This window comes from Theropithecus gelada, chromosome 17 (genome assembly GCF_003255815.1).
Source record: "Theropithecus gelada isolate Dixy chromosome 17, Tgel_1.0, whole genome shotgun sequence".
Lineage (NCBI taxonomy): Eukaryota > Metazoa > Chordata > Mammalia > Primates > Cercopithecidae > Theropithecus > Theropithecus gelada.
Window position 1 is genome coordinate 76,600,186 of NC_037685.1, and position 15,334 is coordinate 76,615,519.

The following is a 15,334-nucleotide window of genomic DNA, read 5'->3' on the forward strand; positions in this document are numbered from 1 at the left end:
TGCGCAGGCTCAGTAACCACAGGGAGCGTCGTGAGGAGAAAGGCCTGAGGAAGCTGAAAGGGCTTTGCCTTAGCAGCTCAAGGAAGTGCAGACACTCAGCCTTCCTGATTGTCTCACAGACCCTTCCCAGGAGCTGCCCAGACGTGAAGGAAGGCCCAAGCTCACAGTAATTGGAGTGACACTTACTGAGTGGCTCCTACGGTTCAGACCGCGTTCTAGGGACTGTATGTGCATTAACTAATTTAATACTCCCAACTCTGTGCTGATAGTTGCTAGTTTTAGGCCCCTTTTACAGATGAGGAAACCGAAGTATAAAGCTACTTGCCCAAGACCACACAGCCAACAAAAGACAGAGCTTGGCTGTGAGCACAGTCGTTGTCCTAAGTCAAGGCCAGTACTGCGAGTCACAAAAGGACAGAGTGAGTGACCGTAGAAGCAGGCAGGACAGGCACTGATATGTCACCGAAATGACAACTTGCTTCGGTGCTGTCAGGTCAGGGCTATCAGGCGTTTTCTGTGCTCAGCCCCAGACTCTGTCAGCCCTCCTGCCAAAAACGTGTATTTCAAACCAAGGAGCTACGACAGGTCCCAAATTACAAACCAACTCTCATGGAACGTCAACAGGTCTTTGGGGTTTTTTTCCCTGGAGCTCCCAAGGTCTCCACCTTCCCAAGACATTTGGTGGACGCCAGAAAAGCCCCGCCCTAAAACCAGAGTTGAGAGAACATCTTCCTCAGGTACTTGTTGTCCATCAGTGATGTACTGACCGCCTCTGTGAAGTTTTCCAGATCAGGGATGGTCACGTAATTCAGGAGCCTGTTCATTTGCCCCAGAAGGACCCGGATCTTGCAGGCTGTTGGGCCGGGCTCTGCCTCCAGGATGGTTTTCTTCTTCATTTCACTGAGCACCTCCGGGATCACAAACTGCGGGGATGTACAGAGGACTGGGTGAGAACGGCTGCCTGAGCGCCGTGCCCCAGACCCAGGCTGGGCCTCCTGTGGCCAGGACCAAGTGTTCCCTGAGCCTTCACCCGAGAAAGCAGATCTGTGTTCTCAGCCCCGCCACCTGCCACCTTCCTGCTGCTTCCAAATGGCTGGTGTTGTGGTCATGTGGACCATGGTGATGTGGGCTGAGGCCACACCCATGCCTGGCCCTAAACCTGAGGGAAAGCAGCTCTGGTGGCCTGGCGCGGCCTGCCCTCCGAAGGCCATGCTCTCCTGGGGCTGCCGGGCTTCTCCCTGTGGGTCCCGACCATGGGGCTCTGCAAGGGCTGGGATGCCTCACAGTGGCTGCCTGTGAGCCCCGCCTCCACCTTAGGCTCCTTGGGAGTGTATCTGTATCTGGGTTTTGTTTAGATGAAGGCCTGGCCCAGGGAGGCCGCCTCTATGCCAAGTTCTGCCTGGGTCTGCAGCCTGCAGAAGACAGAGGACAGAGTCTCCTGGAGGGGATAAGATAGGACGATACCCGTGTGCTCCATTCCTATGCGTATGAAATGTCTTTACACAATATTGTTATTGTTTTAGCCACACAATAACCTATGTCCATCTTATAGAAGACTATGGGCTCAGACCACAGGCTAGCGTCACCCAGGAGGTACAGCGGCTGGGCATGGAGGGGTCTGTTCTTCCCCGGGCACACTACTGCCCGCCTGGGCTGACCCTGTGCCAGGCTCTGTCTCCTTTCTTTGGCTCTGATTAGTTACACTGGTGCTGATTTGCTTCATTTGGGACATGCCTTGCACAGGCACAGCTGCCCTTCCCCGGGACTCTAGCTCTCTAAGGCTTCAGGCCCCCTGGTCTCTCTGCCCACAGCAGCCCTTCCTGAAACCTCGCTGGGCACTGCCTTCCTGTCCCTGCCCTCCTCCCTTCACCATTCAAAGGCCAGTGCCCCAGGCCCTCATGCTGTCCAGCCCCAGCTGGTCCTGGCCATGGCAGGAGTGCAAATGGCCACTTGGGCTTGGTAGTGTTGGCCTCCTCTTCACTGGATTGGCTGCTCTGAGAAATCCAGGATAGGCAAGGATTGCTGGGATGTCGTTATTCACTTGCAAAATAGGAGGCCTTGCCAGGCGAGGGAACCTGGGGGCGGCCAGCAGGTCAGGCCTGTTTGGAACTTTCCCAGTTTTAGCACTCAAAGTCCCATGTCCCAGGAAACTCCTCAGTCCTGAGCAAACTGGTATGTCTGGTCACCCGAAACCTAGCACACTCCCTCCTCTCTTCTCAGCTACTCTGCACACAGCTGCATCTATTCTGCTGGAGTCTGCTGTGGTCAGCCCACTTCTCCATCCGTCTCATTCCCAGGGGACGTGTCCATCCATCTGTCTGCCAAGGCAGTCCTGCTCCCTGGGGCCCTGGGCACCTCTCTGGGTGGGGGGTCTGTAAAGTGGAGCCTTCCATGTGGAATAGCCTGGGGGAGCTGAGCAGGAAGAGAACCTTGCTTAGGCCTCTCTGGGGGAGCCAAGGACACCCTCATTCCTTTCCTTGACTCTGGTCCTCAGGAAGGGTCTCAGGAGCCCGCCTTCTTCCCCCATTACAGTTGGAGTTCCAGGGGTCCAGCCTCACCATTTGGAGTAGGTGGAACTGTGTCCCCCAAAAGTGATGTCCAAGTACTAACCCCAGTGCTGGGGAACGTGAGCTTATTTGGAAGCAGGGTCTCTGTGGATGTGATTAAGTTAAGGCTCTCAGGATGAGCTCCTTCTGGATTTAGGGTAGGCCCTAGATCCAACTACTGGTGTCCTTTTAAGAAAAAGGAGAAGGAGGTTTGACACAGACACACAGAGGAGAAGGCTGTGTGAAGGTGGGGGCAGACACTGGAGTGATGCTGCCACGAGCCAAGAACACCAGAAGTCATCAGAAGGTGGGAGAGCAAGGAAGGGTCTCCCACTGGAGCCTCTGGAGGACGGTGGCCCCACAGACACCTTGATCTCAGACTTGGCCCAGAACTGTGAGAGAACAAACTTCTATTGTTTCAGGCCTCCTAGTTTGTGCTGATTTTTCCAGCAGCCCTAGGAAACAAATAAGCATTGGTCCTCTCCTGCCTGCCTGGGCAGTGTGCCTCGAACTTCCAGGGGATCATCTGTCTAGAGAAGAGTGGGTTTGGGGAGGAGGGAAGAGGACACAGCAGCAGGCCTGGGGACACAGATTCCCCCTTGTTTCTGGCCCTGACTTCTGACATGGCCGCTGCGAGTGTCAAGTGAGATAATGCAGCATGACATCTGTGTTTTATTCTCAGGATCATATCCTGAGCTCAAGTGACCCTCCTGCCTCAGCATCCCAAGCAGCTGGGGCTACAGCTGCGAGAGCCACCACACCCAGTGAATTGTATTCATTTATTTACTTATTTATTTTCTGAGACAGGGTCTGGCTCCGTCACCCAGGCTGGAGTGCAGTGGTGTGATCTCGGCTCCCTGCAACCTCTGCCTCCTGGGTTCAGACAATTCTCCTACCTCAGTTTCCCGAGTAGCTGGGATTAAAGGCATAAGTCACTGGGATCAGCTAATTTTTTTTGTATTTTTAGTAGAGACGGGGTTTCACCAGGCTGGCCAGGCTGGTCTCGAACTCCTGGCCTTAAGTGATCCACATGCCTCGGTCCTCCAAAGCACTGGGATTACGGGCATAAGCCAATGCACCTGGCCCATGCCCAGTTAATTTTAAAATTTTTTTGTGCAGAAGGGTTCTTGCTATGTTGCCCAAGCTGGTTTCAAGCTGCTAGGCCCAAGGGATCCACCTGTCTCGGCCTTCCAAAGTCCTGGGGCAACAGGTGCAAGTCATTCTTCCCAGGCTAGCCTGAGCATTTTGATGTGAATTTCCTCAGAGCTTAAGCTCACAGTGCTGGGAAGTTGCATGAATGCATTTGTGTGTACTTAAACATCAGGTAAAGCAAAGTGGCCTTGTTTTTATACGGGTTGGCATATGTAGAACAAGCCTGGAGGCCTGTGGCAGGGGCCAGTCTAAGCCAGCAGTGGCCTTTGTACAGGTGGGCACCCCACCTGGTGGAGAGTGTGGGGAGTCATGACCTTACCTTGTACCTGGTGCCCAGGTTTAAACAAATCCGCTTCTGTTCATAGGTGAAGCAGAAGATGATCTTATCCTGGCTCCTTATTTGTACTTGGATGTACTCATTGATTTTCAAGGAGATGGGCTGGAGAGGGGGTGCGTGGACATGGATGTTCAGATTCCACCAGTTCCAGGCCTTCTGACGTTTGTCTTTGGGGAAGTAGTAGCCCAGGTTGGAGCTCAGGTTCAACCTGCACCAAGAGAAAGCATGTCAGGCAGCCAGGGCGCTCAGCCCTGGGCCTTTGCTCCTCCTCCTCTCCTTCCCTTTCTTTTTCCCCACTTGGCCACAGAAAGCCTGACAGGGACTTGATGGGTAGGAGAAGCTCCAATATGGACAACCAGCCCAACACCAGGCGCTGTCCTCTGCGCTGGCCTCACCGTATGGCCCTGTCCCACCCTCCTTCCCTCTCCTTTAGTTCCTGGCGGGTGCAGGCTCTTCCCGCTCACAGCTTTGCCATGCTCTGCCCTCTGCCTGCAAAGGTCCCTTGCCCCACGTAGCACGGCTGGCATCTACTTATCCTGCAGGTCTCAGCTTAGACATCACCTCCTCAGTCTGAGCAGCCCCCCGGTTCCCTGTGGGACTCTCTGTTGCCATGCCTTGTTAGTTTCTTTCATGTAATTTACGAATAGATATGGTAAGTTCTCATTGTTCACTGTATTATGTTCTAGAAAGCCAGTGATTTAGTGAATAACAATCCATAGCTCCTAGGGGAAATACGCACACAGACACAGCTCACATAGGTTATCATCTTAAATCCTAAAAGCAGCCCATCCTGCTAGGTGCCGTTTTTTTTGTTTGTTTTTGTTTTTAATTTTTATTTTACAAAAAAGAATAGAAGGCTCAGAAGTGTCATGTGACTTGCCCGAGGCTGTCCCAGTGACACGTGCTGGAACTGGGATTCAAACCCTGTCCCACCAGCCCCAGAACTGCAGTTTCTTGCACTACACTGCCCCGTGTAAGGACACCTGTGTCCTCTGGTTGCCTCTGCAGGAGAGCTGAGCAGAAAGGCAGAGCGCGGCCTTGTTCAATCTCAGCCAGCAATGTGCACACTGGGAAATCAAATTTCCCACTGCTCTGGGCACGTCCCTGGCTCCACGTGAGTCACATATTATATATGTGTGTATTTCCCCTAGGAGCAAGGGGTTCAGTATCGGCCAGTGCAGTGTTCTCAATGACTTTATAGACTATAACTACCATGAATCATGAGAATTGACTGTATTTGTCCATCATCTGTTCTCTCTCACTAAAGCACCAACTCCTGAGGGCAGGGACCTTGTCTGTCTGCTGCGCTGCTGAATTCCTATTACCCAGCCTAGTGCAGGGCGCCCATATTGATAGGTACAAGGGAATGAAGGGTGGATGCATTTCTCTCTCATTCATTCCAGACCCTACTCTCTGGGGCTTGCCTGCCCTCTGAGCCATCCTCTCTTGACACTTCAAACCCATCGTGTCCCTCTGGCCCTGGCTTCTGCTTTTCAAATCCCAAAGGGCAGTTCCTAGAATCAGTGCCCTTGGGGCAGCAACATCTCTGGGGAATCACATGAAGAAGCGATGTGAGGCCTGGGTTCGTCTGGAGAAGGAGGGCTTGGGGAGCTTGGGTTACTCAGTCTGCCAGGTCTCGTCTGAGCTGTCCAGGGGGTGGCGATGCACTACACTTTATCTAGAAATATCTATTCACTGTAAACTTTGCCTTTCTTAGAAAACAACCCATGATGTTGTGGCATACATGACAGGCTTTGACGCCCACAGCTGCCTACACATTCCTTCCAGGGCACGTGTACTTTCTCCCCCGAGACGTAGGCCCTAGATCTGTGAGGTTTTGGTGCAGAGATCTACCCGTCCCGCATCCACCCTAGAACGCACTTCTGTCTGTAAGTTCCCCTAGTAAATCACCTTATACAGACAAACCGGATTTGTCTGCCTTGTTCTTTGGTTTCTCAGCTCCCTCGGTATTTGGTGGTCACTTTGTATATACGAACCTTTCACAGAACACAGGGACCTCATCAGAGTGAGAAGCTGGCTCGGAGGCCTGCTATGGGAAGCCTTGCTCACTTCCAGTGGGGAGGACTTCCAACCACTCAATCCCAAATCCTCCTGTTGCTTCCCACTTTCCATCGAACAAAAACAAACTTCTAAGTTCCTTTGTCTTGGGACCCCAGCCTGTCCAACCTCATTCCTCCTTCTCTAAATAAGAGGCTGTATACATAGTAGTGAATTAAAAACCTGGGCTCTTTGGTACCAAAATTATAAAAACAACAAATGAACAAACAAAAACCTGGGCTCTGGAGCCAGATTCTCAGTTCCAAGTCCGGCTGTGCCACTTGCAAACTGTGTGACCTTGGGCTAGTCACTTAACCTCTCTGTGCCTCCATTTCCTCAACTGTAAAAAGCAGATAATAATAGTACTTTGTTCAGAGGGCTGTGTAAGGATTAAATGTCTATACACAACAATAACTGAGAAAACATTAAAATTTCCTTGTTATTATTGATGGAGAGGAGAGCAAAGAGAAGGATCTTCTGACTTCACTCTGTGGGGAGCAGATCCTGCTAGCTTTTAACGTTTTAAATGGTTCCCATCAGAGCTCTCACACTGAGATGGGCAGGCTGGTTGGTTCCCAATTTTAAGGTGGTCTGGAGGAAAAGAATAAAAGCCCCTCACTCGAGCTCCAGCTTAGCTAGCCCTTAACCAATCAGTAAGAAAAGACCCAAGAAGCTCCTATTTCAGGTGGCTACGGACTTCCCTGGAGCCCTGTATGTGCAGTTAGACTTAAGCTCCAACTTATAGTCCTTTCCTTATTTTAATGCTAAAAGCCACACCCGGGGTGGAGATTTCAAGTGCGAATGTTACAGAAGATGTATGAAGAGGCATGTTGAGCCACTGTGCAAGCACTAGAAAAACTGCTCCTATACATGCCCTGTCATAAACATAGCCCTTCCCTACAGGAAGACCCTGTCAAACCAACCCACACATTGCACTCGGGGAGTGGCCCATTCCTTTTCTTTTCTCAGTGTTGGTTCCCTTGTGCACAAGCTGAAATAAACTTTCCTTTGCTGCTATGTTTAGTGATCTCTCTTGATTTCTCTCCTGGGAGATCCAGAGAACCTCGGATTCTAGGAGCAACACTGGGCCATCCCCGACTCCCTAGGGTTAGAGATCTGCTCCTGCCTGAGGGTGCCCAGCTCTGGGCTAAGTCTTCCTTAGGAAGATGGGATCTGGAACATCTAGAAATGGTCAGAATTGGGAAGCTCCTGCTCAGGGGGTGAAAAGATTCTGAACTGTTGAACGAGTAGAACCCACCCACCAGGGACCCCGAGTTTGGGCAGGTCTCAACACTGTGTGGGACCCCGAACCCCGGTAGGAAGCCTGTCGTGAGACCCCTTGGGCTGAGAGTTGAGGCCTGTGCTGGATTTTAGTTTCCACACACCTGGCAAAGGACAGCCACGCCTTCCATCTTCCCGGAGGAAATGGAAATCAACAAATGACCTAAGACGTATTCAGCTCTTGAAATAGCTTGGCTCTAAGTCCCTCCTGGTGCCCGAGGCACCATGGAGAAGTCCTCTTGGTGCGGAGGAAATTCTAGCAGTTAGGGTCGGGCCCTGACCAAGTGGCTTTGTATTCACAAATGACTCTGGGAGGCTTTTCCATAAAATCTTCTCCTAGCGGCAATGAGACTGCAGTTTTGCTGATGAATTTCCTCAAAGACTAAGCCCTTCCTCTGTGGGTGACATTTTTCCTCTGGAGCAGCTGCCCCTGGGGGAAGGAATCAGTTTGGGGGTAGGGCAGCCCATTCACGAGAGAGGGAGAGGGGCTGGCCCTGTGGTTTGACTTCTGTGGGGGGTGAGGGGTTCCGTGAAGGGATACCCAGGGACCGTCCGTCTCTCATCCAGATGCTCAGGTGCAGAGAGGCTGGGACATGCTGATAGGACTGAGACGGGGGCTCTTCCCTCCCTGGGTTACTTGATGATCTGTCACCAGATCCTCTCTGAGGTAATTAACTGAATTTCTTGCCCCACTCCTTTGTGCTTTCTGTACCCAAACCCTTGGTCCACTTCTTGGACGGCATTTTCTATACACAAGGCCTACAGGGAGGGCAGATACCTCCAGAATAAAGAACACAATCAGGAAACGGTGTCTAAAAAGACTCACAGCAGAGAAAATGTTGTTAAAAACCAAAGTCTGCAGAATGAAAATCCTTTTTTGGAATTATGTTTGGCTTTGACCGGCAAGAAGAAAGTATAAAGTTGATCCAAGATAATATATGTCCCCTTGGCCGGGTGCGGTGGCTCACACCTGTAATCCCAGCCCTTTGGGAGGCCGAGTCAGGTGGATCACCTGAGGTCAGAAGTTCAAGACCAACCTGGCCAACGTGGTGAAACACCATCTCTACTAAAAATACAAAAATTAGCTGGGCTTGGCAGCGCATGCCTGTAATCTCAGCTACTCAAGAGGCTAAGGCAGGAGAATCGCTTGAACCCGGGAGGTGGAGTTTGCAGTGAACCGAGATCACACCATTGCACTCCAGCCTGGGCAGCAGAGCAGACTCCATCTCAAAAAAAAAAAAAAAAAAAAAAAAATATATATATATATATATATCCCCACACCACGACCACTTAGAAGAGGAAGGGAAGGAGAAAATCCTGAAAAGAGAGTCCTTTACCTCAAAGAGATGGAGAAACATTTTGAAGTGACTGAGTGGTCTTGAAGTGGCAAGATGGTTTTCCACCATTACCAGAAATGGGAACTTAGAACTAAGTTCAGTAATAGTGAAATATTTAGAAATTGCCTTTTGGACCATGGACTCTATGCATATGTCTCCAAACCCTCACCAAACCCTTCTCTCTGAGGCACCCAGAACAGGGAGGCACTGGGTCTTCCTAAGGAAATTCTCACAAAGGTGACTCTTAAGAGGTGTTCAGGAGATGAAACCAATAGAATGTGGTGGTTGTGGAGGCTTGACGGCTATTTCACCCATGGAGGAGCAATGGTGCAGTAAGAACATTGTGCCTCCTCTGCAGTCAGGGACCTCATGGACTGGTCCGTCATGGGGCTCATTCTCTCATTTCCAACACGTGTAACTCTTTTTTTTTTTTTTTTTTTGAGACGGAGTCTCGCTCTGTCGCCCAGGCTGGAGTGCAGTGGCCAGATCTCAGCTCACTGCAAGCTCCGCCTCCCGGGTTCCCGCTATTCTCCTGCCTCAGCCTCCCGAGTAGCTGGGACCACAGGCGCCGCCACCTCGCCCGGCTAATTTTTTGTGTTTTTAGTAGAGACGGGGTTTCGCCGTGTTAGCCAGGATGGTCTCGATCTCCTGACCTTGTGATCCGCCCGTCTCGGCCTCCCAAAGTGCTGGGATTACAGGCTTGAGCCACCGCGCCCGGCCACGTGTAACTCTTATACAGGGAGAGAGGAAGTTCACGCAGTCTGTGAGTCACGCTTTGTCCAGCTGCTTCTCCATGGGCAGGAGTGTTAGGGACTCATGACCCAAGCTTACCGGATGTCACTATTTTCATCATAGAAGGTAGCATTGCCTGAGTTGTTGATAAGGGCCCGGATCCACCCTTCTAGACTGTCTTCCAGAATGATGTATGTGAACTTTTTCATTTTCACATATAAGATGAGCATAGCCAGGTTTCCTGATGGATAACTGGGAGAAGGTTAAGGCACAAGCAGTCAGTCCTTGGGGTCCCCTGGAAAAGGTAGGGCCCTACAGATGATGTAGGCCTCAGTCAAACCCCACACCTCAGTCAAACCCCACACCCTGAATCATAGACATTTTAGGTGCCAATATATGTCAATACGAGCATCTCTGTCCTTCTGTGGATACTGTATCTGGCCTGTCCCATCAGGAAAGAGAATTTGATAGACATTCTTGTTGGGGTAGAGAATTAATTTTCCATCACCCTGATGCACCTGGGAAGAAAAGACAAGTCTATGAAAAGTGTGAAAAGTGCATGGGTACCAACTGTCCTACTGCAGAGCATGGTGTCGACCCCATCTGCTTGCTCTCCGATGTCACATGCTACCTCCCCAACTTGCTGGGGAGCTGTGGGGCTTCAGTTTACTTGTCTATACAATGAGGAGACTGAACTGGATCTGTGTGTGCGTGTGTGTGTGTGTGTGTGTAGATTTTAAACTGTCATTTCAATCACCCCAATGGTTATTGATTGTATTAGTTTCCCAGGGGTGCTGGAACAAAGTCTCACAAACTGGGTAGCTTAAAATGACAGAAATTTAATCTCACTGTTGTGGCAGCTGGAAGTCTGAAATCAAAAGGTCCCCATGATTGGTTCCTTCTAGAGGCTTTGAGGAAGAATCTCTTCCATGCTTTTCTCTTGGCTTTTGATGCTAGACAGAGATCCTTGACATTCCCTGGCTTGTGATGCATCACCCCAATCTCCGCCTCTATCTTCATGGGGTGCTCTCTGTATCTTCACATGGCCGTCCTCTTAGGAGGACGCCATATTGGATTAGGGGCACACCCTACTTCAAGAAGACTTCATCTTCACTAATTACATCTGCAAAGACTATTTCCAGATAAGGTCACATTCTGAAACACTGGGGGTTAGAACTCTGACATGGCTCTTTCGAGGGAACACAGCTCAACCCGTGACATTGGTATACTCAAGTTTTTAATTTCTTCTTCAATCCGTTTTTGCAAACTGTTTTTCTAGAAAATTGTTCATTTTACATAAACATTCAAATTTATTGTCATAAAAATTTTAAGTTTATACTGTTCTAAAGAAATCTCTGCTGTCTCTGTAGTTATGTCCCTGTTTTCATTCTCTATATTATTTATACCTTCTGAATCAGTCTTGTCAGAAAATTTGCCTATTTTATTAATCTTTTCAAAGGACCAAGTTTTGGTTTGTTTATTGTATTATTTCTTTGTTTTCTATTTTATCGATTTCTGCTCATATCATTATCATTTATATCCTCTACTTTCTGTGGAGTTTCTATGTTATTCTATTTTATTTTTCTAATTCCTGGAATTGACTGCTAAACTCTTCTGCTTTTGTCTTTCTTCTTCTTCAAGATCTTCCTCCTACTCCTCCTGTACATCCTCCTCCTCCTCCTTCATAAGAGAAAGCATTTAAAAGAAAGCCCCCGACACCTAGTATTCCCAGGCAGTCTTCCATCCAAGTAGTAACCAGGCTCAACTCTGCTTAACTTCTGAGATTAGACAAGATTGAAAGCATTCAGGGGAATACGGCTGTAGATTTTTAAAATATGTGTTTAAAGCTGTTACGGTTTGAATGTGTCCCCCCAAAAACATGTGTTGGAAATTGAATCCCCAGTGCAATAGTGTTGGGAGATGCGGCCTAATGGGAGGTATTTAGGTCATGGGGGCGCTAACCTCATCAGTAGATTAATATCAGTTATAAAAGGGCTTGAGGCTACGAGTTTGATCTCTTGCTCTCATTCTCTCTCTTGCCCTCATTTTGCCTTTCCCCCATGGGATGATGAAACAAGAACCCCCTTGCTACATGTGACCCCTCCATCTTGGACTTTCCAGCCTTCAGAACCAATAAATTTTTGTTCGTTGTAAACTACCCAGTCTGTGGTTCCCTGTTATAGCAGCACAAAACAGACTCAGAAAAAAGCTGTAACATTCCCCTCAATTTACTGTTTAGCTGTTTCCCATGAATGTAGTTATTTACCTTTCATTTTACTCCATTCTAAATATTTTCAGATTTGGCACACAAGTTATTTACAAGGGTGTTCTTAAATTTGCCAATGTATAAAGGACTTTTGGTTGTGTTATTACTATTCTTGATTAAAATGCACTGGGCAAGAGAACATAGCCTATACAGTATCCATTCTTTTGTGTTTGCTGAGATTTGTTTTGTGACCTGGCATGTGATCAATTATAATAGATGTTTTGCATGTGCTTGGAAAGGGTGTGTGTCCTCTAATTGTCCCCCATCCCCATGTTGGTGGATTGTCAAGACCCATTGTTCCCCTGCTTCCCCAGCACACACACCTGGCTCACATACTCTTCTGGTTTTGTAGTTTTCTCTTTATTTCTGGTATTGGCTATTTCCTTACTTTCTTACATTCTCTGTTCTGCATTGAAAAGGATGCTGCTTCTGTTTTATTTCAATTCCCAGGTGTCTGCAGCAGGAAGGCTTTGCAGACCATCTAGTACCTCACATTAACCTAACTAGAAGCCAGATCAGTGATTTTCAAGCCATTTTAAAGTTTTTTTTGAAGAAACAATAGTTTATTTTTCTAATCAAGTGACACAGCTACTTAATCTTAAGGCCTCAACAAATGTTGCCTCTTATTGTCATTGAACAACAAGGCCTTCTATTTTGATATTTCAGGGAAATAGATTTCGTTTCTCCAGTAGTTTCCATTTGCCAAACAATCATGAGTGATGGTTTAACATAGTGGCTACTGTTTTCAGGAGATTCCATCAGATGAGTCCTCATTTCTTGTGCAATAACTATTGGAAATTTTTTATTAAAAGTTCATCCATCAGGACTTCTCTATTGCGGTTGGCCACGGAGTTCTGTCTGGCTGCTGAATGATATTCCTGAAATCTCATGGATATTCTTTGCATTATTTAAAAATATTCTGTAAGCAATCCTCTGAGCAGGTAGTCTCTTCGGGTTTTAGTTCTCTTGTTGTGAAGTCTTTAACTCAGTTTAAAAAGCAGTTTTCTGGAAATTTCTTGTAGTTGTAAGACATTCCTTAAACTGTTTTATCTGATCAGATTCTGGTATTTGTGCAACCGTATTCTTTTAGTATGTTTGTTAGTCACCGTTTTTGACACATAAGTTTCCTTTCTGTTCTGGAAAAGCAGTTGTCCAATCTTTGCTTGAATGTCTCCAGTGAGACCTGATTTGTTAGGTAAGTGCTGACTCTCCCTTCTGACATCAGTATGAAGCTGGGGACCGCATTGCCAGTTAAATCTAGGGGTGGAGGATTGGGGTCGTGATGGGCGCTGTGGTCACTGGATGGGCTCAAATTATTATTGTAAAAGTTGAATAATTATTTGTCCAAAGAAAGCTTATAGCAGAATGTAAAATTTAAGGTGATAAGAGACAGATGCAGTTCTGTTTGAGAGAAAGCTGTCTGTTAGTTTTCACCTAGACATCGGGTAGGAATCACTCCTCAAGGTGACAATGATCATATAGCCAACATACAGTGGCTGTTTCCTTATGCAGAGCACTGCACTAAATACCTTAATTCCACAGTATACTGACCTCACAAAATATGCATTATCATTTATTCCTGTTTAAGAGAGGCTAAATGACTTACACAAAGTTATCTAGTGAGAAGAGAGCCAGGCTCCAGCAATCTGACCCCCAAGATTCAGATTTATCCCTGATGCTGCCTCTAACCATTAAGCTCCCCGTCACCTGGGACATTTAGTCTACAAAGCACTGCTTTTTTCTTTAAACCTAAAAAAAAGCCCTTTAAAAATTTTTTCTTTCTTTAATTGATAATTAAAAATTATATATATTTATGTTGTACAACATGATGCTTTGATATATGTATACATTGTGATTGGCTAAGTCAAGCTATTTAACATACGCATTACCTCACATTTGTTATGGTGAGAAAACTTAAAATCTACTCTCTTAGCAATTTTCAGGTATGCAATATATTGATATATATTATATATAGTATCAATATATCAATATATAATATCAATAATATCTATATATCAATATATAATCTATAATATATATTATATACAATATATAATCTATATATAATATACAATATATAACATATAATCTATATAATCTATAGTATATAACTATATAATATATAATATATAGATATTACATATAATATACATCAATGTATAATATTAGCTTTAGTCCCCATGATGTACAATAGACCTCTTAAACTTATTCCTCCTGTCTAGTGGAAATTTTGTATCCTTTGATCAACACCTCCCTATTTCCCTACTCCTCAGCTCCTGGTCACTCTGTTTCTATGAGTTTGATGTTTTTAGGTTCCACACATAAGTGATGTCATAAAGTATTTGACTTTCTGTGCCTGGCTTATTTCTCTTAGCATAATCCCTTCCAGGTTCATCCATGTTTTCACAAATGACAGGATTTCCCTCTTTTTAAAGGCTGAATAGTATTCCATTGGGTATATAGACCACATTTTCCTTTTTCATCCATCCGTTGATGGAGACTTGGTTTAAAAAGTGCTTTGTATTATACCCACAGTTGGTTTGCCTGGTGACCTGTTGGAAATGTCCAGATACTTTTCATGGGTAGCCGGTATTTGTCACTTAGGTCTTATTTTCAAAAGCCACCCAAAAGCCAGAATTTCTTGAGATGCTTTCTGTTTGTTGAATTCACTTGTCATGAAATGAAATTTTTCTGATGATAAGAACCCCATGGACAAAGCAAAATCTTTTACACAGAGCTGGAGTTGGCACATGTTCTCCCACTGGGAAGTATATAACAAACGGCATGTCTAACAGCCTGAAGCTCGCCAGCATTTGCTTGGGGACAGAATAGGGTGCAAGAGCTTAAAGTGCAAAGTGAAGAGACTATGTCTCTGGCCTTTCCTGCAGTCCTGCGGGCGGGACCCCGAGCTGTGCCAGAGCTGTTCATCGAGCTCACCATGGTTGCTGTGAGGCCCTGGGTCCTGGACTGGAGTGGTTGGATTTGGCCTGCACACCAGCACACACAGAAGGTGCTACTGCACTCAGCAAACAGCTTGGGATTTATTGCCTGTTTGTAAAACAAACAAACAAACAAAACCAAATGTGCTACTCCCTGCCATACCTCATGGGTGCTTGGTGCAGCCTACCATGAATGGTAGGTGAGAAAGGATCCTCTGCTTAGAGATCTTGGTGAGAATCTTCCTCTTGGCTGCAGGGAGGACATTTTAGATGTTAGTGGGGAGGGGGTGCCATGGAGGGTAGATGGTGCCAGAGCTGGCAAAGATCTGAGGCAGGGTAGGGCCTGCAGTGTGGAAGAACATGGAGTTATATAGCCTAATTGGAAAAATAAGCCAAGTAAGGTTTCTTTGATCTATTAGAAGACGTGAGGCCAGGGATAGGAGAAAGCTGAAGACTTGATACGAGGGCTTCCAACACCCTTACCATTGTCTGCTACAACCTGGAGAGTCCCTTTCTCCTGTCCATAGGAGTTCTGACTGGCCCCACAGACTTCCCTTCTCAATGGAGGCCCAAGAGATGAAGGAATACCAAACTTCTCGTTCCTTGTCTGGAGGCCAGAAAGGTCCATACCTTGGTTTTAACCGTATTGGTTTCCTACTCGCTTCCACTTTTGCCACAGTTGGGGC

General features: G+C 47.0%; 1 protein-coding gene across 1 annotated transcript in view; it reads right to left on the reverse strand.

The window, feature by feature from the left end:
- Positions 1-539: 539 nt before the first annotated feature.
- The window catches only part of ERICH6B (glutamate rich 6B), a 70,740-nt gene continuing 55,945 nt past the window's right edge, over positions 540-15,334 (reverse strand). The window contains exons 12-15 of the mRNA XM_025364507.1: positions 9,876-9,961; positions 9,543-9,695; positions 4,018-4,243; positions 540-923 (exon numbers count right to left, since the gene is read on the reverse strand). Of these exons, the coding sequence (XP_025220292.1) occupies positions 705-923; positions 4,018-4,243; positions 9,543-9,695; positions 9,876-9,961 (684 nt within the window). The 3' untranslated portion in view covers positions 540-704. The remainder of the gene's footprint in view (positions 924-4,017; positions 4,244-9,542; positions 9,696-9,875; positions 9,962-15,334) is intronic.